The sequence below is a fragment of the Bolinopsis microptera genome, chromosome 3 (genome assembly GCF_026151205.1).
Source record: "Bolinopsis microptera isolate Bmic1 chromosome 3, MBARI_Bmic_1.0, whole genome shotgun sequence".
Classification (NCBI taxonomy): Eukaryota; Metazoa; Ctenophora; class Tentaculata; order Lobata; family Bolinopsidae; genus Bolinopsis; species Bolinopsis microptera.
In genome coordinates, this window is record NC_087074.1 from 12,163,895 (window position 1) to 12,188,766 (window position 24,872).

At 38.6% G+C, this 24,872-nt stretch overlaps 2 protein-coding genes and 1 long non-coding RNA gene across 4 annotated transcripts in view; 1 reads left to right on the plus strand and 2 right to left on the minus strand.

The window, feature by feature from the left end:
• Positions 1-24,872, minus strand: part of LOC134812098 (inner centromere protein A-like) — a 115,488-nt gene that overhangs the window by 18,857 nt on the left and 71,759 nt on the right. The gene's annotated exons all lie outside the window — the stretch shown is intronic.
• LOC134812822 (uncharacterized) lies at positions 4,513-12,541 on the plus strand. 2 transcript variants are annotated; one of them, XM_063820398.1, is made up of 4 exons: positions 4,517-4,779; positions 9,989-10,109; positions 10,233-10,704; positions 10,865-12,541. In XM_063820398.1, exons 1-4 carry the CDS (start codon positions 4,719-4,721, stop codon positions 11,285-11,287), a joined length of 1,077 nt encoding a protein of 358 aa, XP_063676468.1. In that variant the 5' UTR covers positions 4,517-4,718; the 3' UTR covers positions 11,288-12,541. The 2 variants fall into 2 exon arrangements, with proteins under 2 accessions (XP_063676469.1, XP_063676468.1); XM_063820399.1 differs by lacking the exon at positions 9,989-10,109 and having other exon boundaries at positions 4,513-4,779.
• On the minus strand, positions 5,465-14,518 carry LOC134812823 (uncharacterized). The gene is made up of 4 exons (XR_010159962.1): positions 14,309-14,518; positions 13,521-13,637; positions 13,268-13,343; positions 5,465-6,510 (listed from the first exon to the last, which is right to left on the minus strand). It is a non-coding gene; the product is annotated as an uncharacterized LOC134812823 (long non-coding RNA).

Below are 24,872 nucleotides of genomic sequence, written 5' to 3' on the forward strand. Positions count from 1 at the left end.
TCACAACTGTCGCATGATCATCACTTACTTTGAGTAGTTATTGAGAACAAAGAATCTTAATCTTGTTGTGTTTGAGAAGTCAATTGACAAGATTCTGTTTGCCGGATGGAATGAAAGTACAGTATTTGTTCAATTGCGATAATAAGCATGTGTGATGATGTGATGTCATAAATTTTACTTTAATTTCACTTTACTTTACTTTAACAGTTAGATATTAGGTGTTGCTTGTCAATTTGTAACTTGTAAGTGAATTGAATTCGCCCTGTCAGCATTTGAGCACACCTTCTTTGATATAAGGGTGTCTCATCTCTCATCATAGACAAAATTCGTTCCAGATTATGCAGATTATGCTTCAATCTACTTCAGAGCACCCTGTTTGAGGTATCAGAGGAAAATCTTTTAAAGTAACTCATGCCGGTTTCTTTTTTATTGGATGTATAATTTTCTATTTTATTTGTATTTTGAAAAGGGGATAAAAAAAATGAACCCAAGTCATGACACATAAAGCTGATACATTTTACAGATAAAAAAATATGAACAATAAACCACCATAAACCAAGAATACGATTCAGGTTTGATATGCTACGAATTACACTGAGGGGAACCAGGAAAAGATCAACAGCTTAGTAGCGAGCGTGCTAAATCACTCTACACTCGAACTTAGAGATTTTTCTAAAAAGATCCCTGAAAGTGGAAACCAACTTGAATAGATATATTTTTGAACGCTGATTCCGAATCACCTCACATGACATATGACAACGATGTAACAGATGTTGCCACACCATGTAACGATGTTGCCATGGGGTGCCAAGTCCCCATACATCGTGGTCCGGTAGATTCATTGCGTCTTAATATAGGGTTAAAATGCTCCCCTGGAGAGATCGGCGAAAAACTGACTCGATCATGTGATATGACCATACAAGGAAGTTGGTATAATTTTTCGTTAAGGTCGTTAGGGTTTAAACGTATGTGATATGCTTCAGTTAGGGATTGGGCTAGGGTTAACGTTGGGGTCAGTGTAGAGGGTTAGGATTTCGAACAGTCCTTCATTACTGGGTGGCGATCGCGGATCTGGGCTCGACTTGTCAAAAAACCTGAGCTCACCAGGGCCAGGTAAAGGAAAACAAAGCACAAAAGACCATCAAGACAATGTGTTAAAACAGGCACGTGACAGTTGATCGAGTGTAAAGGAATTAATTATAATCATTGATCATCATCCGCTCAATATTATCAGTGTACATCATAGAAGCTGAAAGTCACACATCATAAAATTAAACAACTCTGACGTGCTTAAATTAATTTTGAGTGTACAGTCACTGTACAGTACAGTGACTGAACGACTATTCGAAACTTTAACCCTCTTATCTTATCCCAAACCTAACCCTAACCCAATCCCTGACAAAAGCATATGCTGAAACCCCAACCCTAACGAGAAATTCGACCAACTTCCTTGGCCTTATAATATGGTCATATCATATCACGTGATCAAGACAGTTTTTCGCCAATATCTTGCCAGAGGAGCATTTTTACCCTATTCTGAATCAGCGTCCGAAAATACATTAATTCAAGTTGGTTTCAACTGTCTAGTGCCCTTTTTAAAAATCTTGAAGATCGACTGTAAAGTGATTTAGCACGCTCGGAGCTGTAAATGGTAAACTGTAAATGATTGATATTGTGAATCAACCCAAATTCTTGACCAGCTTATATTTGTTATTTTACCTGGAACCAATCATTTATACTACATACTAACTTTGATTCACGATGTCAATCAATACTTCGCTGCTCCACGAGGCCCAGTGGTGCATTTCGCTGATCTACCGAAGATGTGGTTTCGAGAAAAATTATTTGATGCGCAGCGCGGCCCAGCAGTACATCGCGCTACAAGTTTCACAAATAAATTCCTTTGGCGCCTTCGGCGGACGCATTAGTGCCGCGCATTGATAGCTAATATTATAACTTAAGTGCAGAGCCCTCGCGCTTGCTGTACACAATACACACACGTACATTAACGGGTGATACTCGTAAAATATCTGTTCCATATATTATATTGGAGTCCAACTCGGCGCGCGTCCTGGACCCTGGTAGGTTATAAACCTACAAACACGTACATAGCGTGTGTCCATCATTGTGAAACAAGTGCGTACGTCACGCCATCACTGATCATGTAGTAAGCGTAAGCACATTGTTAAAATTACCTGTTAACTGACACGCCAGTCCCTGTGCGCGGCGCTCTTTTCAAGTTACCTGGGGACCCCATACTATAATGTTCATTAACATATAAAAATTTGGTGGAATGTCAAGCTGAGCTGCATGTGAGCGTCGCCCAGTAATTGTAGCGCGATGCCTTACTGTGCCGCGCCGCGAACTCAATGAGGCTTCTCTCTAGATCGGCGAGATGCGCTACTGTGCCGCGCCGAGCTGAGATGAATTGACATCGTCAATTATGAATTAACCCATTAAACATGAAACAATGTACTTTGCAATTTGAAAAATGTACTTTTCGTATGCTAATAATTCACTCGCCATCAATTTCTTATTGTTAACGGGTGATACTCTTAAAATATTTTGTATTTGTTCCAGCGCGCGTCCTCGTAGGTTATAAACCTACAATCATATTGCAATAGTGCAGTGCTTCTCGTTAGATCGGCGAAATGCACAATTGGTCTCGTGTATTAGGTATGGGCCACGTCGATCTGCGAAGGATTAACATCGTCAATTAAGCATTTTAACATTTACAATTTAAGCGAAAGTTATCCATTTTTCTTACTTTTTACGCACTTGCAACGCACAGGAAGCCTGCATACAAATCAACCTTATCGTGCTGCACGGTGAATTTGTATTATGCACACTTATACAATAGACATTAGAGGCAACTTTTGGTACAAAATTTATCAATATCGGAGACCAACTGGGCATATTACTTGTAGGTTTATAACCTACCAGGACGCGCGCCGAGTCGGACTCGTTTGGATCAAATATTTTAAGAGTATCACCCGTTAATATATTAAATGGACTTTCAATCAAATAAATCGTGTCTTAAAATTATACATTGTACGTCATTATATATACAGGGGAAAAAGAGCTGCACACATGTTTTATTTGGAAAAGAAAGCCCGACCACTGTCCGCAGACAACTGCCCACGGCTGGGGTAAAATTTGGCAAAAATAAGTAAATTAGTTGATTTTTGAACTACCCTTTTATACACGATATATATATATAATAAAACGTCCTCCAATGATAATAATATACATATATATATTAAGATCTTTACTTAGTATATTCAAACTTCAAGAATGCCAAATCTTTTTCCCTACTATAATTGCCGAGGGAAAAAAATATCGTAGGGAATAAGTAATCGGGTTTGGATATATGAAGTGGAAAAAGGGGGCTACGTTGACGACAAAAGTCTGCTTCTTCGCAATAGACCACTCCCCTTTAATTATTTGTTTAGGAAGCGTCAGCTATGCGTTAATTAATTACACCGAAGTTCCTCCTCATTGTACAGGGATGGTTTAACTACGGCCAAATTCTCGTTTTTATGCTCAATATTTCAACAACTTTATTAACTGGTTAAATCAACTATCTGAACCGATATTTTGTGCAGGAAAAAAGAAGAGAAGAAGCCGGAAGTAAGTAACTATAGAAAGTTGGTGGTTTCAATTTAGTAAGCCGGCTTCACTTAATCTCCAGTTTGGGCTGTGGAAAGAAATCAAGACATGTTAACCACATTCCTGACTGCCACAAACAATTTGACTATCGAGGTTATGATCTGGAAACACATGATTGAAGGAAACTGGACGAACGTTCCATCATATGGCTACCGTACTCTTTACTATAGTGTGGCAAATCCAGAGAACGATGTCATGTTTACAAGTCTTGTCGTCCAGCGTGTAAAAGAATCAGATGTAACACAGCACCGTGCAGTGATAGTCAATGATGATAAGCAGCAAACTTCCGACATGATACCAGTGACATTATCTCCAACTGATATTTTTAAATTATTCAGTTTAACTGTGAAAAAAGCCTTTTCATTTTCAAACAAAAAAGAATATGAAACACTAACGCAAAGTTACTGAGTATAAATCAGCCGACAGGTGCTGAAAATTAAATATATAATGCCTACTGGTGAGACCAGCAGGCATAATGTCGATCTGAGGGGCTAACCCTCACCAGGTCGTGATTAACTCCAACAAATCCGCGGCTCAATTCCCCAACTCCATAATTGCGCGGCTTTCATGTTACTTATATATGTAAATATACGTTTCAGCACTGTGTTACGAGGCAGTAGACCCCCCCCGCGCATTTGATTGGAGTTGATTGTCGCGCGCATTTTGTGGAGTTGGGTTACATCTTGGTGACAGTAAGTAAACACAGATCAGCAATTTAACAGCAGTAAATACAAAATATTATACGCGCCGCGCATCCGAACAAGTGATCTAGCAGCAATTTCAAATATTGTTACCACTTCCTCCGCAAGCTATTGCGTAACGCGTGAGTCAGCGTAAGGTTGGCTAGAGTTGGGTCACGTGATATTAATGTGCTATTACCGTGCTCATATGATCCAGCATATCAGTTTGTTTTATTTGAGATCTCAACTATTTTATGAAGCGGTGCACCGGATAAAAATGTACACTACACAGCTAGCTAGCGCTCACACCTTCACACCCTTTCACCAACTTATTATCGATTTTGTATTAATTTGTATATACATTCCTGAATGTATTTCCTTGAAGGGATGGAGAATCGCGAAGACGATATATTGGAGCTTTCCGATTCTGGTTAGTGAGTCCGATTATGATTTCATTGTAATCTGCTCGCTTGTTTTTTGTCCAACAAAAGAACATGTTTTACTTTATCATCTCTAGTCGTTCTTCTGTGTCGTATAAGAGGATATGTAGTAGAGACAGGTGTGCGGGGAGTAGTTGAGTCAGGTTAAGGTCAGGTCAGGTCAGGTACAGGTTCAGGCTGAGCTAGAGTAGGTGTAGGCTAATAATACAATAGGTATCAGAGAGTGAATACAGTCTTCATGTCTTGTGCAACTAGATCCGTGTATTGTGCGTTCAGTGACAAATTTAATGAGACAGTTATGTTCTAATAAATTTCTAGTAAAATACTGTGGGCGATTTTTTTACGGAGTTAAGCCCCTTAGTCTCCAGCGGCTGGTACAGGGTTCTGTAGCAATGGGAAGTCAATCTGGGAAAGCGGGTCGCAAGAGTCGTAATCGTACTGTTTGGATTGTATGCTGCTGCCGATACTGCTGTAGCTTTCCTGCCCGTACAACGAAACTAAGCCAAACAGCACAGCGCTGCGCTCTCCTCCAAGTGAGGCGATTATTCCATATACGGCGCGCACGTGACCCTCACGTGACACACCATGTATGGAATAATCGCACTTATTAACGGAGATGTCAGGTATGAGCTGGCTGCTGCATTGTAACTCGCGAGGACTAATAAAACGGCACAGTTAAACCTTTAAACAATCGATTACTGAAACAAAATCATATTACCAAAACTAAATACTAATTTACATATTGGAAAAGGGGGCATGGTTCATTAATTCTGTAAAGATTACCCGTTACAGGTCAACTCTAACTAAGCCGTGGTCAAGACTATTCTTATTTCTCGACTGCATGAAGCCGGTTTGAACCCAGATTCGACAAAATGTTGACGGGACAGGTTGTAAATATGTTAATCCTGGTGGTTCGGATAACATCCATGCTGCAGGTCCCGTCAATGTGGGGCCGCCAACGCAATAATAATGTGATCGAAACACAGTTAATCCATTTCTAGACGGTGAATATTCATCTAGGATTTATGTAACGAAGCTAAATAACGTGTGGTATAAATTGACAAACACAACCTTTCTAGCAAATTAGCCATATAATTTAACAGAGCATACTAGACCGTGTTTATAATCGAGACTGTGATATAAATTATTGTACTAGATCTCTAGATACAGCGGATTTACAGGCGTCAGACCTGTTAAATTATTACCACTATCACAACCTTAACGGTTGATGTGTTCTCAATCTTTCAACCAGAATGTATACCGGTACTCAACAGTAAGTCTACTTAACGTTTACTGTTGCAAACTAATGATTAATCGTGCCAGAAAAACGGATTCATGCAATTTTATCAGGATTACAAAGTATTTTAAAAGATAGCTTTGGCACCAAAGATGTAATCCTCAGTAAAATATATCAAAATAACCTTTCTTGTAGATCTCGACTACTGGGTATATTGCTGTTTCAAAAAATTCTTCAGGCTTGAAAATAGAACAGTTGAAATTTGAATGCCCCAACAATCTCCCGTTATTAGACTAATTCAATAGCATTCCCTAACACAACACTTCTTTGTACCCAATGTTTACGTTGCGAATTTACGCAAACACGCACAGCAACACAAAACGTTCGTAACATCGTCTGTAACAGGAGGTCTGTTCGCTCTTTTAGACAGCTTTCCTGTTGGCTTCAATCCAAGTTATCTGGCTCTACTTTCTCTGCAACATCCCTGAAATAGTAACATGATATTTTTATTGGACAATGTTTTAGACTTCTCTCCATTCTGGAGACTTCTCGTTAAATTCAGGAGACTTCTCACAGTGAATGTAATCAATATTAAGAGGCTGTAAAACTAGCGGACTGGCAACATGAGCCAGAATACATGTAAACCAATCTGTGTATTTTGGTATCGGTACACTGGATACCAGGAAACTGGGGCCATTAATAACATTTACACGGTGTACACTCGGCTGTGTAACTCAACACAGCCCAAACCAGCTGATCTGAGCAAATTAAATCAGTGTGGTGCGGGCTTCTGCTGACAAATTAACCCCTCGAACCGCAGTAATGAGGTCACGTGGTCTAGAGCACGTGGTTAGGGCTCAGAAACAATGTACTGCTCTGCTGTATAAGTTCGTGAACACTACCATAACCAGTTTGTTATGCGGGCTGCGGCCATGGAGACGAGTTAACAATAAAATCATGTTTGTTAAAAGCCGCAGGGCTCGTTCCAGGCACGTGACTGAAATGGAACCTAGCAATTGCCAAGCTCACAGTTCATTATAAATTAATTCGCAAGATTTAAGAATATTCTGCCACGCCACCGACTCAATTAGTCCATAACTTGTTAAAACAAGGACAATTGCAGGTTTTAACCATTGCTGGTATAGCTTGACTGTGTAGACTGCAGATACATTAAATTTGCGTGTGTACAGTGTATCATGCCAAGATATTTGATTTTGCGAGTGACAATACCTTACGAATTTAGGTGTATCTAATGTATTACACTAGGTACAAGAGGTTGCAGACTTTATATATATATATACATACTATATGCTATACCTAATGGCATGGGAGCCCAAGATAAGGTTCATAAAAAATTACTTGTGAAAATTTAGATATCAACATTTATGGTAGCTGCATAAAATAATAATGTCAAGACAAAACCGTTTAGCAAGTGTTAAAATTTCGTAACTTTCCAGTTTCGGATATAATCCCTTATTGCGCTTCGAACTATGACAACATAATACATAACATACCTACACACCATAAACCATTCCTGTGAAATTACTATAATGTACAATTATTAGGTGAGCTACTTTATCTAACTAAGCAAGTATGAAGTTTCACAGTTTAAGTTCAATGGTACTGGTGAGGCCGCATTAGGTGTAGCAAGGAAGGAAGATTGAAGTGACAGTCATGTCATTGGCTTCTTTGTATCCTCATAGCATATCTGGTATTTCGAGCAAGGTGTTGCATCAACTATCGGAAAAGAAAGACTTGGCGAGCGCCGAGCACCCATCAGTATGTACAGTAGACAACGCAACCAATTACTAGACTACTATTTCTCTAAAGTCACTGGGAACGTCTTGGGAGCCTTACTTTTGCTCAACTTCGCTTGAAGAAAAAGAGTAGAACTCGGTCAGTGTCTCTAACTACAGCAACTCAGCCTTCTTCTACGGTTATTTGTAGCTGGACTGCAACAATTACAAAGCCATGCTGAAAGAACGTCTGCTCTTTTGAAGAACCGCCATACATGTCACAATGTACATTGGGTGAATATTAAAATATGTGCCCGCAAGTACACGGCTCAATTCTTTACTCGTTGTTTAGCAGACTAAGTCTAGATTTCAAGGTTTCTTCAGAGAGTTTTGAGAGCCCCTCATCCCATTAGGAATTGTTGACACCTCAGATCTTTTGACTTTTGTGTAGAAACTGAAGCAAGTCTTCTTGTCCTTGGCATGTATAGTGTATACTGCATTTAACTCATTTGCCAATGACAGAATATTTGAAGGGTGGTGTTAGAAGAAGTATTTTATGAATGGTATCATGGTGCTAGACCACAAACAGTCATTAAATTCGCGTGTATAATCTAGAATATATGAAGGTGTTCCCTTCTATTTTAAAATACTGTAGTTGTTTGGCTTCAAACATCTTTAGGTACTAGCAAAATTGACATATTTTTCCAAATTTACAGAAACAATTGACACTTTTTGGTACTAGAAAGAGTTGAATGATTCAATTTACGACCCGTAATATTGATTGAAAGCAAAACATAATTTTCCACCAAATGTCTAGAAAAATCTTTTGGCAAGTTAGCAAAGTTCACATGGCCTTCTACACCAGATCTGCAACCTTCGAATAAGATAAAACCCTATAGATAATAACCACTTTATCTACTACTTTCTACAGAAACTTCTTTGGTACAGTTATCACAATTAATGAGAATGTCCATAGCTACAATATTTAATGGAGGCAAGTTGAATTAGCCACATAAAAATAAGAAGTACCTTTTTAGTTTTTATTAGAAGTTTAAAATTTCGTCACAGTTGGCCGTTAGTTTGATGTTACACTGCGTTTAATTTTTCTTAGTTCAGCATTTATTTGTCCAAGACTTGTCCATCAAAGGTACACCAACTTTTGTGACGGGTTAACATCATATGGTACTTTGTGTTTCATAATTGATCCATGTTAAATTACAAATCGAAGTGTATTCTGTAAACATACTGTTAATATGTCATTATCCATTCGATTTTCCTACAATGATGACAGATGCTATGAAAAAGTACTAAGGAGTATCCACAAATTTCGTCGTTTACTTTAAGTGCACCTGACCAGTAACCAAGTTCGGTCTCATACAAATGAAAGTGCATATAATTCAAATATAGCATATTTAAAGATAGGATGTACAAGAAAAGATAAGAAACACATGACATTTAATACAACTCAACATGCAGGTCGCTGTCAAGTGACAACTCTAAACCAATCGAATACTAGGGGTGCTGTCACGTGTTCAACAAATCACAACGGCTAGCAGACCAGTTTACACGGCCTTATGCGAAATCCAAGGAAATTTGATAATTTCCATTTACCAAGTATGTGACAGGCTTGTTATCGTGTGGTTGCTATGTTATCAGGACTCATTCGAGTAACATTTGAAACACCCTGTCAAGAAACTAAAGGCCGGTTGGGCAAGACCTTTTCTGTAACCTACTCGTTATAAATAATACTCAGCGTTACTCAGCCTCTCATTACCTTCAGAGACAATGGCGGACGCCTCCCTCTATTATTCCATATATGGCATGATCAGGAAACATAAAGCCGTACACTAAGACAGGGAGCAGATGTTGAAAATAGTGGACTGAAGTGAGGGAGAGTCGGGAGAAGTAAATTATCCTGTGCGCTGTACTAGGATAATACGTGAAGTGTATTATATTACAGCACCTCCATTTGTGAATCATGAATTATCTGACGTACGTGACTTTGTGGAAATGGCAGTAGAGTTTGGGTACCTTGCTCAATGCTAACTGCAGTCTCCTGGAATGTAAAACCCACTATTAAGTCATGTTGCATAAAAGTCGAGATTACCACTGGGATTAGGGCCGGGGTAGGTGAGAACACAAGATCCACAAGTAAGTAAAGCGAGAATATCTTGAGTTTAATTATGGTAACAGTTATCTGTCCTGTCTAACGACAGTCACTTTCAGAACTGGCCACCTCGTTTCCAGACAAGGGCCCGACCATTGTCCAAGCTCTGGTTTACAAACGAGGGGAGAAGCGGCGGCCTGAGTACCTGCTCAACCACCACCCCTTCTCTGCACCTCTCAGGTATAAAACCCAGAGCTCGTGTGAAACTTGAGAACTTTCAGTTCTTATCAACAAATCTAATTACCTCCCTAAATTACTGGGCACACTAAATTAATGAGTGTTTGGTAACAGAATGTTTGACAGGCGGTTCCTGAGGCTGCTCACTCTGATGGTGGAAACGGACGGGACGGACAAATACGACACAGTCGTCACCACATTGACTTGCCTCATCAACAAAATGGAGCGCAACGAGGTGCTCAAGTTACTGGAAGTGTGCGACGAGCCTGAGAAGATGAAACCCCTGTTTTTAGCCATACCAACCAACTCTGTCTGGAGCGATCAAATCACGGACTCCTTTGCGTTGATCTCGGCGGAGATAGCGGAGAAGTGCAGGCAGTGTCTGGACTGGTGGAACTCCAACGCTCACACATCGCCAATGTATTGGACTATGCCGACTAAGAGAGTCCCAGATCTCTCCATTGAGGAGACCATGAAGTTAGCTTGTCAAGCAGTTCGTGAACAGGCAGGATTTAGTGTTAGACCACATCCGATTATTAAACCCATTTCATTTGTTGACGATGAAAGCGGCACCAAAACCACCATCTGTCTATGTCAGGTTGGTTTCGTAATTAACTTTAAATCTCGTTGGTAAATTTGCATCATGCCTTTATGAATGAATTGAGAAAGGTCTATATTTACGTAAAAAGTTATTACAATAAATAATAATAAGCATTGCGCAATTCAGTAATGAACAGCTAAATCTTCCATGTTTTCAGATTCTAAACGAAGACAAAGACTTTGATGTTGACTCCGTGCACAGGATGTTCTTCCCTCTGGCAGGAGCACTCCAGCACATTCGAGACCCACAGCACCTTCACACTCCGTCCCACGTGAAACATTTCCACAGAGAGCTGTACAATCTAGACCAGACTATCATCGACAAGAGACAGACAGCGCGCCGCTTATCTGAGGACAGCCTCATTTGCTCCCCTTCGCCACTGTCCGACGATGGTCGCAAGCGCAGGATTTCGTCTAGCAGCGAGACAAGCGATGGTCGCAGCCCAAAAAGCCCATGCACAAAATCGCCCCTGTACAAACGGACACTGTCAATGCGGCCTCCTCCAAGCTTTAGTGGAGGAGTAAAACCTATTATTGAGATGCCAAATCTTATTAAGGACCCTAGATTGAAGAGCTCTTGATAAGCTACAAGCTGATGATTAGGTTATAGTTTTTTAAGTTTGGTATTGCATTTATTATACTAGGGCACTGATGAAGGGAAATTCTGGTCGAACTAGACTACATATTTAGGTGGCCAGTTTAAGTTAAACATAATTCTCCTTGGTGTGCTCTGATAATCGTTATAAATTTGTTAAAACGGTTGAAATTGAAGGATGTAGTCGTAAAAAGAAAGAGTGCAGATTAATTTAATAAGGCAAATCAAAGCACTTAAAACATAGTTAATGTAGAATTTTGACAAGCAGATTCTTTTTACTACTACACACTACTTCCACAAATACTATCTTATCTTATGCATTTGCTATTTTTATGGCTGAGTCTTGCTAAAATTCTAGTCCCGAGGATGAAACTACTTCCAGCTTTAACTAACTTCTGCAGTCAGATGTAGATTAAGCTTTTTTTATTAAGTAACTTATAAATGTTTGTGAATGTACGGTTGTTTCCCAGTATGTTTCTGTAAGCGGAAAAATGTTACCTTGACAAACATGTAACCGAGGTAAGGTTGGACCAATTTACCAAAATGCTTAGTACATAATATAAATAATTGCGATTATAGATAGAAATTTATGGAACGAAACGCGACGAAAGATGTCAACAAGTTGAGGCGTGACTAATAATAGATTCCTTAACAGTTTGTTGGGAAAAATTTACAATTACTGTAAAAAGGTAAAATAGCTTTGAAGATTGGTTCAAACTCCATAGTTGTGGAAAACTGATAAATCTCGGTTATATTTTCATAAGAGGTTAATTTAAATTCTATCTTAATTACTCGGCATAAAAATGACAAAAAACGAGCTGGAAAAGATAAAAGGTGTACAGTGTAAAAGCTTGAAAATGGTAGCAGCCAGTTACCATTTCAACTCGTACAGTGATTGTCACCTTTTCAAGCTTTTATACAGCCACAAAAATATTTATCGAGATTTGAGCGTTGTATTTTGATAGATTTTATTGATTAAACTAGATATTTGGATTACTGTTGAATCTACATGCAAAGTAATGTTAAAGTGTTTGAGGCAACATCATTATCAGGTAAAAAAATTGATCCGGATCGGGCCATGGACCTCTGTTATATTCAATATTCATGTTGTGAGAAAACCATCTTTATTTTTAACTGTTTGGGTTTAATCATGTTCAGAAAAATCGCTTTTGGTTGTTTTATCGTGAATTAAGGTTTATTGTTATTACTTTCAAGTTACTAACCATCACATTTTCTAAGATGAGAGCGTTTTATTTGTTCAAGTATAGAGCTTGCACGTCTAAAGATAATATGCACGGATGTAGTCTATTATAATTACGAACAAGATTCAAAACTGGGGTTTAAACCGGGGGCCCTGAACTTGTCTGACTGTATCGCTTATGTCAAAGGATACCAATTTCCATCTGCACATACGCAAATTCCAATTATCAAATGTTGGTGCCTCTTAACAAGCCATTAGAAATGTGTTGAATTTATTATAATTAGTTTGCCAGCTAAAGACTCTTAAGATACAATGGTGATACATATCTACACTGAATAGATCATCAATAACATTTAATCAATGTTAAAGTGTTGTACATTCTAGTGGTTTTTGTAACAAGACTACAACTATGAAATCACTCTTTTTTGTATTTGAAATGAGCTCTAAAGACTAAAATTGATACGTTTGAGATTTGGGTAAAATTCCCAAAATTAAATGTTCGTAGGTGTTAAGTTAATTAATTAAGTTAATTAAAACAGGTCTTCTATTCACTAAATCGCGACGAAGAAACATAATTCATGCACATAAATAGGAGATGCAACGACTAGATTTGAGTATGATTCAATCTCCTTTCTTTTAAGCCATCCCCAGACGCTCCAAACCATTTCGCGACATTTAACTTATTAGCGTTAATTTTTGTAGTCAAAATAAGTCGTCGCATCCCCAATAGTTTAATGGACATAAATAAACACATGTAGGACTTACCACTTTTTCCTAAGAGTGAAGAAAGCGGACATCTCGAGGGTTCAGAATTCACCAACTCTGGAATCACCCGTGCTTTCTGAAAATCGATATAATAATGAAAAACCACAAAATTCAAACGGAGCTGAGTCAAGTCAGAATGATGTACAAATTAAAGAGAAGTGTAAAATCAGGAAAAGAATCATTATCATGTGCGTTTTTAAACAAACTTTTTTTAGGAAAATAGACAAGAACTTTCATGGAGAAATTTACAAACCTCATTTATGTGAAATGTACAAGCAGTGAACAATCTGATGTCGTTCGCAAAGGAACGAGCTGCAAATTATCTTCCATACAGACTATCAGCCGGCTACAACTGCTCAACAACTATGATCTGAAATTGATAACATGAAAAACAAACTGACGGCGGAATAGCTCAATTATCACATCAAGTTAACTCTTGATCAAAACTGGACAGTGTGACTGAAGTTGTATTATGGTCTAATAGATGTGGATTCTGGGAGAGGCATATGTTTTAAACATCTCTATCCAAATAATTGCTAATTTTATGAGGTGGGTTATAGAAGTTTTGTACGAGAATCGATACAAATTTTAGAAACGTTTGTGTAAATTGAAGGTGGAAATTTGATGCCGAAAATTTCAAGAAAACGAATAAAAATATAATTTTGTGTCCAATTTTGTCTATATTTGCCCAGACAGTGCCCTATTTTCTGAAGAAAAAAAATCTCGTTATACAAGCAGTGCAGAAAAAGTCAACTATTGCGACAAAAAATTCTGAAATAAATTAAACCTTACATCATATCAAAGATCAGAAATCAAGAGGAAGTTGATTGAGTGGTATCGGTACCACGTGTAGATAAATAAACCAATAAATAATTGAACAAATTAATTAATTGCAATTTTGGTTCTTGATATCAAAAAGGAGATGTTCAGTGTATATTACAGCAGACACCACAGTTTAATCGACCTGTGGAACACTCGCTATGTAGTTGCAACATACATCAACTTCATAAGTAGTGTGAAATAAATATGTCTCTAACTTACCACGGACGTTTTTCCGTGTAACATCCAAATAAACTTCAACCATATGGTCTCTGAGTGATAATCATGTCAAGCTCCATTGACACACACATCCACAGACATCCAAAATAACACCAAACCAATGTAAAAGTGATAGGCCCTGCAGCCGACTTATCGCACAAATTCAGCGAACAGCGACGAACGCTAAAACTGATGTTCACTGTATTACCAAAATAGAGTGGGACATATCTGCATGATGTGCTAAAAAACTAGCATCACGCAAATCTGTACCTGTATAGAATTCACAAATAACGTATGCGCGCGCACAACATTTCTGTCATGTTGCGCGCGTAAATCTTAAATAAATTATGCAATCACAAATCAGGATTTGTGATAGTCATGTACACATTAAATCGACGTATCAAGTTTGTACATGAAATTACCAATTACCAAGTACCAAAACATAATAGGTAGTAAGTGTCAAGTGGTGCAAAATTCTACAAAAATGCGAACAAATCTTCACCTTAAAATGGCCCACAGGGCACAGGAACAGAACACTAGGACATGATGCAAAGCAAATGGCAGAAGTCTTTTGAGACTAATTTGATGAAATTGATGCTGACTCAACAACATCTGATGGGAATAACCCAGCAATGATATTTAAAGCCTGAAAGCAACCGCTTTCAGAAGCTCTGATGATCATTTGGGACATCTCCTTCAGAAATGGTCAAGTTCCTTCAGTCAGCAGTCTATACGGAACAGTATTTCACACATGTGTTTAATAAAGGAAACAAAACAGTCCCGGAAAATTAAAGACCTGTCTTATTAACTTCCCATATGATCAAAACGCCAAATCACGTTTAAATGTGGGACAATTATGAAAAAATTACCTGAGGTACAAGCAAAACTGCGCGTTTTGCTCTAGAAACACACTTTTTTAGAGATTTTACCGGCGTATAATTTAACGGGTGATACTCGTAAAATATTTGTTCCAAATATTAAAGGACCGTCGACGAGTCCAACTCGGCGCGCGTCCTGGTAGGTTGTAAACCTACAACGTATAATCTAAAATCACCTTATTTTTCCAATTTTACGTTTCTACTAACATTTAAGAGGGGAGGGGCGCCAACAGGCAACGTTACGCCACTGCTTGGGTTCTTTGTTCTTGGAGAGTTCAAAGACGTGACAAAACCTGTGATGCAACGAATCTTGGAATAGACTCACAACTCTGAACTCAGGGAACTGAAACTCAAATCCCTGCAAAGACGCCGAGAACGCTATACTAACTGCTAACATACATATTCTGTGGAAAGTTCTCCAGGGTATATCTTCAAATGATCTAGATATACAGTTCAGTGAGAATGCCAGACTTTATGCACACTCTACCTACGACAACTCATTCGCAGTGAGATCTGGAAAACTATGGAATGTTCTCCCCAAAAGTATCAATAGATTAAACCCCGACATAGCATTGTGTGAAGTGAGCTATGTGCCCATCCTTGGAGAACCCGGCGAATGTCCTTGCTGTACGGCAGTGTTAAACAAGGAACTGAAACCGACGGGTTCCGTTCAGGCCCTTCACACTTTGCTTTTGTCTAGTTCTAATGTACCGTCACAATAGTGACTTTAATATACTGCGCAACGCGATTTACCGCGGCAATTTTCTCTCCCCCAAATAGGGCTTAACATGCATAATATAAACAAACAAAATCCCAATTAACCACGGACAGCATGTTACAACTCACAATATATGAATTGTGCTAAGCTTGTTAAGATTGCTGAACACAAACCAACTTTATTTTAACTATGTGACTGTGATACGAGAGAGAAAATGAAAAGTAGCATTGTTCAATTCCGATATTTGGATACAGAAACCAAGCAGTTACACACCTGCTAATTTTGAGCAATACTTTAAAATATGCTGAGATATATTGGAAACAAGATGAAGCGAGAGCAGAGTTCGGTTTTCGGAGAGAATCACAGCGAAAATTTTGCTACACGTTGTATACTTCTCGTGCACGCGCGATCAAAAGGGGTTGCAGCGTGTGTCAACGAAAATTCTAAATGTATACCTAGATCGAAATAACCGTAGATCGAAATAAACTTCCACGCCATGCACAGTGTTATACACGGTGGAAAATTTGTAGATTCTATTCGTGCATAAAATAATAATCGACGATAAATTGGTAAACGCGCGTTTACTGTTATACTGACGATATTCGTCGCGCGCGCGATAATCGACGATAATCGTTTATATCAAATGATAATCGCAAATATGACAATTACCGCGCAATCAGACAACGATAACACGATAATTGGACGATAAAATTTGTTAAAACAATTTACACGTTTTCTAATTGATACCAATATTTCAAAGTTTTTATAACGTGATTTTATTGTTTTATAATGTAGTGCCGCGCATTTACGTTGGAGTTTTGATATCTTCAAATCTAACTTAGAATCGAGCGCTATTGAATTTCAGTGCCTGGTAACGCCGCGCCTATAATGCACGCTATAATGCAGCTCTAGACTCCCAATGCCGCCATTATTTCAATTTAGCATTTTGTAACGTTGTTCCTGCTGTGACGTCATTTATATTTTGCTATCTACAACATGCAACTACAAGCAGGCTGCATGCATGTTTCATAGATACAAATGCTGTCCTCCCCCGGTCTCGAGTGATGTCTAATGCTTCGAGGTATTAAATTAAATTGAATAGTATTTAACAAAGGACTCAGTTGTGTTTAGTTTAATCTAAGTTTCAAAAACTTCTATTTGATTGTCATCGTGTCATGCTTAATATTGTATGCTATACAATACGTAACTTATTAGTAATGCAATGACTGTACTATTTTTCAGCATCTCTGATTATGGACCAGAGAGCATAATTGATGCAAGAGTGCGTCTAGAACGGGAGAGAAGGCAGCGCTCACTGGTAAAGAAAGTCACAGCCGGTGAGCTGTTCAAGTCACTGAGACGATGATTTGTTTGTCATGTTGCCCACAATAATCTTGTATGAGGCCATGTTTGTTTCTTGAGCCCACAATAAAATTGTATGAGGCTCCATCGTGAGCCCACACTAATCTTGTATGAGGCCATGTTTGTTTCATGAGCCCACACTGAAATTGTATGAGGCTCCATTGTGAGCCCACACTAATCTTGTATGAGGCTGTTTGCGGGATTAACTGTAACCCGGCAGCTAGAAGAACAAAACTCTTAAATGTCCCTGCCACTGCTACCTCGCTCTCATAAAGGAAGGCTGCAAAACAACCCCTGTCGGCGACTCAGAACCTGATATCAGAAGTCCTTGCTGATGCTTCAACAGAAGTAAACCAGACGCTACCTTATATGGAATCCCTAGGAAAAGTCGTCCAACGAGCCAGAGCTTCTGCCTCCGGATCTGCCCAACATACCGAGTCGAAGACTTCTCTTGAATTCGTTCTTCCTCTCAGCTGCACATCTACAAGAAGAGACGAACAATTTATCCTCTTTGATGGGAAGACTGACCGAGATTTGAGAGAGCCTTCGCCACCAACAGGGACCTTCAGACCCTCGCAGAACACAACAATTGGATTGTTTTGTTTAAAAAATTCATTATTATCTGAAGAATTCTAAAGTAATATTTCAAACTGTAACATATTTGAAAAAATTATGTATTCTGCAGACTATAAAGGTTGGAACGTACATATGGAAAGCTTATACCACGCTCTGTGAAGATCTGGACTTTGTTTATGCCTGTAATGTTGCTGATGGGACCATGCCCAACACTTACAGCAGTACAACAGACTTTGGTTCCATGATTCACCAAATTGAGAAAGGAGAAGTGATTACTAAACGATCAAACAGTGGACCACATTGCTCGAAGTATGATCAGTTCATGAGGAGCATTAAAGTGATTCCTGAAGCCTATCATGGGGTATCACTTACTGGTGTACGCTCAGGATATTTCGTTAAAGCTAACCATGGACCATTCTGGCAGGATAACTTCTATAATAGCAGGTAATTAAATAGCATCATTCACAAACTCACATCACGAAGTATAATTATACCGATCACTAGGTTTAATTTTGCCAATCTCAAACATTCACTATTATTCAGTCTGATAAATCCGCTAGACAAGCAGAAATTCCAACCTCGCTTGTTGGCCCTCGACAGAATGAGGTTGGCATTCAAAGATGTGCTTCTCTCTGGAGGGAAAAATGCTAAGGTCGATAATGTCAGTCAAATCGAATCCTTAAAGAATGCAAGGGACAGATTTTTGGTAGAATACCGGCAATTAGCCAAGACAACCTCTGTCAAGGTATGCTTAACATCACAGTTTTGTCAATTGTTATTTTCCGTATCTAATCTATGACTTAATTTCAATTCATAATAATTGGAACATTCATCATATTAATAACTTGGTTTTGTTAGGTCCACATTTTGGAGGACCACTTTGTTGAACAGATACAGTTGTGGGGTATGTTCAGTGGATCTTGGAACGAGCAGGGTGGGGAGAGTACACACGCTCTCTTCAACAGGCACCAACATATGACAAATCACTACCGAAACGACGAGGAAAGAGTGGTGAAAATTTGTGAACTTACTACACGAAAGTATCTCCTCAAGGTTAAATCAAAGCAAGATGATACCTAATCTTGTATGAGGCTTAGTTATGAGCCCATCTATATCTTGTATGAGGCTTAGTCATGAGCCCATCTATATCTTGTATGAGGCTTAGTCATGAGCCCATCTATATCTTGTATGAGGCTTAGTCATGAGCCCATCTATATCTTGTATGAGGCTTAGTCATGAGCCCATCTATATCTTGTATGAGGCTTAGTCATGAGCCCATCTATATCTTGTATGAGGCTTAGTCATGAGCCCATCTATATCTTGTATGAGGCTTAGTCATGAGCCCATCTGTATCTTGTATGAGGCTTAGTTATGAGCCCATCTATATCTTGTATGAGGCTTAGTCATGAGCCCATCTATATCTTGTATGAGGCTTAGTCATGAGCCCATCTATATCTTGTATGAGGCTTAGTCATGAGCCCATCTATATCTTGTATGAGGCTTAGTCATGAGCCCATCTATATCTTGTATGAGGCTTAGTCATGAGCCCATCTATATCTTGTATGAGGCTTAGTCATGAGCCCATCTATATCTTGTATGAGGCTTAATCATGAGCCCATCTATATCTTGTATGAGGCTTAGTCATGAGCCCATCTATATCTTGTATGAGGCTTAGTCATGAGCCCATCTATATCTTGTATGAGGCTTAGTCATGAGCCCATCTATATCTTGTATGAGGCTTAGTTATGAGCCCATCTATATCTTGTATGAGGCTTAGTCATGAGCCCATCTATATCTTGTATGAGGCTTAGTCATGAGCCCATCTGTATCTTGTATGAGGCTTAGTCATGAGCCCATCTATATCTTGTATGAGGCTTAGTCATGAGCCCATCTATATCTTGTATGAGGCTTAGTCATGAGCCCATCTATATCTTGTATGAGGCTTAGTCATGAGCCCATCTATATCTTGTATGAGGCTTAGTCATGAGCCCATCTATATCTTGTACAATTTATATTTTATAACAATATTATTCGTACATTAAATCAATAACGCATTTTCATTTGTAAACCTTGGCTGCTGAAGTCATATGTGACCGCTCTCTAAAACAACCACCACCAAATTCTAGTTCTAAATTGAAATTTGCCACAATTAATAAACGGAATGCGCAGATCATATTAATCTTTGGCAACGTGAAATGTGTGTTCCTACTATAATATTTGTGCGCGCGAGACATTCTTTCATTTTAATCTGCCATAGGATCATATTTTAATTCGTTGTGTGGACTTTGCGATGCTTGATAATGTTGCAGTAGTGAACTATATATGGTCATGACATTCAATGGGACCGTTTTCCCGGATAAAATACTACCATAATAACTGAAGTTATGAAATATTTATGTTTTCGATGATAGTATGAAATAAATCGGAATACGTGCATCAGTCCTGTTCTTTGCGTGGGTAAACCATGATAACATTATTGATTATGATGATCGTTACCAATTAGAGTGTCACTGTTAATCGTAATATATATATGAGGCTTACGGTACATGCATCATATGAAATATCACCATAGAAGAAAAATAATTTTAATAGGTATTTATGACCTGGTATCAGTAAACGTTAATTAGGCCGGTAGCTAGCGTAGCTAGGTGCGGTACGTGTGCCAATTATTGTATCTACATTACAGCGATCATTATATTCCTGTTATCACAAAGTATGAATACCCAAATGCACCATCTTTCTAATTCAAATAGATCAGAATTCATACCATGTACATTATCAAGTCAACTGTAGTAACTTAGTAAAAGCTATTTTTGATATGTTCTCGATTATCGTGCAATCACAGTACGAAATCACAATTATCGTGCGATATCAGTGCGACATAACAATTATCGTGCGATAACAGTACGACATCACAATTATCGTGCGATAACAAGACGATCCTGCGATAATCACGCGTTTATCGTCAAGTACCGCGATAATCGTGCACCACAAACGATAATCGTCTCGCATGCGATAAACGCGCGATAATCGTTGCAAGATTAAAATCTGCGAAATGGTCAATATTTTCCACCGTGTATACTGTACACGTACGCGCGTGAATTAATAAACGAAACATGCGCTCGCGCTGCTTACCTTGAATTTCACACGTAGCGCCAGGCTACATTCGCGTTGTGTAGACCCTTCTCCCACATTCACGGATGAGTAGCATGTCACCAGTGACCAGACACCACCCTCTGCCATTTTCCTGCGAGACAATAACAAATAAGTTAATATGAATAGGCAACTAATAACTCCATTAAGATCTTTCACACCTATCTGATTTTTATAAAACAATATTGGAAACGTTTCACAGGAAGCATTAAAACACTGACGGACTATTTTAGTAAACCTAGGAATCTCATAAAACAATAACAGGGATACAATTACAAAATACAAAGGACACTTTATCATCTCACCAATCATCAATATCATATGCATGTTAACAACTTGCAACTAGAGCTTTTATCCGCGAACTTAAATGCCTTCAAATATCTAAATTGCACTCAAGATGATCACTTTGGCGACCATGAACCCGGCTGAAAAGTGTCTCCCTTTGATTCAGGCTCTGATTTGTCCTTGAATTTAATGTTAGGTCCAGCACTAGGAGCTGATGCATGATCTAAACCTTTGTTAGGAGAAAATAACTTGTCCATCCCATCAACTGGTGAGGGTTCCGATTTAAATACGGGAATTTGGGCCTCGTCACTGGAAGGAGGTTCACTTCTTGTTCCGGTTAACCACGCCTGCCAGGCTGGTGGTATATCGATATTGTTAGGGTCATTATTATCATTTTCATAATATCGCTTGGGCTGGGACGCACCTCTGAAGACATAGTAATAGGTATTTCCGAGAGTATCTTTACCTACAAATTCCATTCGAGTACCTCCGAGTACACGGGCGAAGAATTTTATCATTTTACAGTTTCACCGAGAGTATGTCATTGCTAGGGGAGTTAGTTATAATAGTTTGGAAATAGGTTCGAAAGTATATTATTATATTAATTTCTTTAAAATATGTAACCACACCCTAGCTAGACAGTATGTAATCGATTACGAGATGCGTTACGTGCCGTCTAGCTTGAACCAAAGACTCCATCTCGTACTGCAGTCTGTCTGCTATTTTATTCTTCCTTGATCAAAGTGTTTAATAGACAAGTGTGTTAACCAAACTTGTATCGAGTCTAAAAATTGAAATTGCGAACTCAACATGTAAAGTATTGGTCAGTTCGGATAAATATTTAAGACTTTAAGATGAAGTAACCCATTACGTGCCGTCTAGCTAGAACGACGACCGAATCACGTACTAAGAAAGTGCCGAACATGACAGCTTGAACGAATACTCCAACTCGTAATCGATTACGTGACGCGTTACGTGCCGTCAAATTTCTGATGTCGATTGTCGACGATTGTGTTATGATTCCAACAAAAAGAGTACTCTTTTCGATGATTTTAAATAAAGTGAAACATTGTTTAATAAATACTGTAGAGCATAGAGAATTAGAGAATTAGAGAATACATATATGTTTAATACAACGTTCAAGATTCCATTCCATACTGTATTTTTATTTACAAAATACATATAATACATTATAATATATACAAATTGATACATAACTCAGCTTCAGACATACTATCGAACATTATTGAATAAGAACTAAGTATAACATGATAGATGTATATTGTATATTTATAAATGATAAATAAATTCGAAGCTCGATGTACCAAGTCTCCCATAAGGCCATGCTTAGAATTCAAAATAACTTGGAGTATTAATACTAAAGTAACCTAAAGTAAGTAGTATACATGCGATCTTCATCCAGGATTATTACTAATTGGAAACCCTTCAAAATCAAACGTTCGTCACGAAATCTTGGCAATTTTGATAAGTTTGTTGTTACAGCCCACTCTGTATCTGACAAATCTTTCAAACTCTCTCTGAGACTCACCATCAAGCTGATCTTTACTAACTTTACTTAACACAGGTACTTTGATCTTCGAACGGAGCAAATTGTTCATTTTCAATCGGTTGTATTGGGAGTAAAATGGATGGTCTGTGGGCAAGGTGTCTTGCTTTTCTTGTGGAGTTGACTGATGAGAGGTCAAAACTGACAAAGAGTGTTGGATAAACTGAGATCTTGCCGAATACCGTGTCATCTTCAAAACACTAAAGATGAAATGTAGCCATGGTTTTCCTGATTAGATAGAAAATAAATTAGTTTGATCTCAGTCAGAGTTTTAATGGTACCGCGACAATTGACCCCCCGACAATTTACCCCCCGACAATTGACCCCCCGACAATTGACCCCCCGACAATTGACCCCTATGTAATTACACTGGGGTCAATTGTCGCGAAATTTAGGGCTGAGTACGACAATTGACCCCCGACAATTGACCCCCCATGTAATTACACTGGGGTCAATTGATCGGGTTAGGGTCATGAGGGTCCTGGATCAGGATCCTGGGTCAGGGTCTTGGGTCAGGGTTAGGGTTAGGGTTAAGGTTAGGGTCCTGGATCAGGGTTAGGGTTAGGGTTAGGGTTAGGGTTAGTGTTAGGGTTAGGGTTAGTGTTAGGGTTAGGGTTAGGGTTAGGGTTAGGGTTAGGGTTAGGGTTAGGGTTATGGTTAGGGTTAGGGTTAGGTTTAGGGTTAATGTCCTGGGTCAGGGTCAGGGTCAGGGTCAGGGTCAGGGTCAGGGTCAGGGTCAGGGTCAGGGTCAGGGTCAGGGTCAGGGTCAGGGTCAGGGTCAGGGTCAGGGTCAGGGTCAGGGTCAGGGTCAGGGTCAGCCGGGGGTCAATTGTCGGGGGGTCAATTGTCGGGGGTCAATTGTCGGGGGGTCAATTGTCGGGGGGTCAATTGTCGCCCACCCATTTTAATGTATGCATATTATATATAATAATATATAATAATTGTAAGCTAGCTTTGAACGTAACTCCTGTTCATTACATCAAGTTGATTCAAGAGTATACTGTATAGGTAGGTATCTTTAAGATTTTTAAAGTTCTAAAAATAATACATACAATTCGATAAGCAAAATATAATCTATAAAATAGACACACATACAAAAAGAAACGAACGCCGCAGGTTTTTACTAATACCTGTTGAGTATAAACATGTACAGCATCTGAAATTAAATTGATATTATAATGTAAATGGTATATTTAATTCTCTTGGTAGTACTGGCGGCACCTCCTAACCAGATCTACATCTGTCTCCTATTTCTAGCTCTCTTCCACTAATAACATCCTGGTAATCAGACACAACCTCTTCATACCACCCTCAATCCCATGGAAATTATTGAACGAAAAACTCAAAAAAATCTCTTTGTCAGATCTTGAAATCGCTCATTTTTCAAATATCCGTTTTAATAGAGGGATATATCTGATCTAACTGTGTGACTGCAATTACATCATATTTCCTGAAAGGTTATTCACTGACTATTTTAAGTTCGATGAATGTCTAGTGAGCATAACAACAATACAATTCGTGAAAGGATTTTATTTAGCATTGTAATTTCTGTTAAAGCCCAGCAACAATTGTGCTAACTTTGATGGATATTATGTTAATGGTATTTGCACTCCGGATGGTACTTTAATACAATTTCACGAATACTGACTAGACATATTAATCACGTAACGTGCGATGACTAACGTTACTAACGTCAACATAACAACATTAAAGTTGTACAATTTCACGAACACTGCAACTAGAGTCAGCTCCAACGTGGTGTAGACTAGTTATCATTTGTCTTATAGCTATACAGACTCTGATATTTCTGCGTGTAGACTAGTTATCATTTGTCTTATAGCTATACAGACTCTGATATTTCTGCGTGTAGACTAGTTATCATTTGTCTTATAGCTATACAGACTCTGATATTTCTGCGTGTAGACTAGTTATCATTTGTCTTATAGCTATACAGACTCTAATATTTCTACGTGTTGTGTTCATGCTTACTTGTTTTATAACTTCTCTCTATTACCAACTAATGAACTT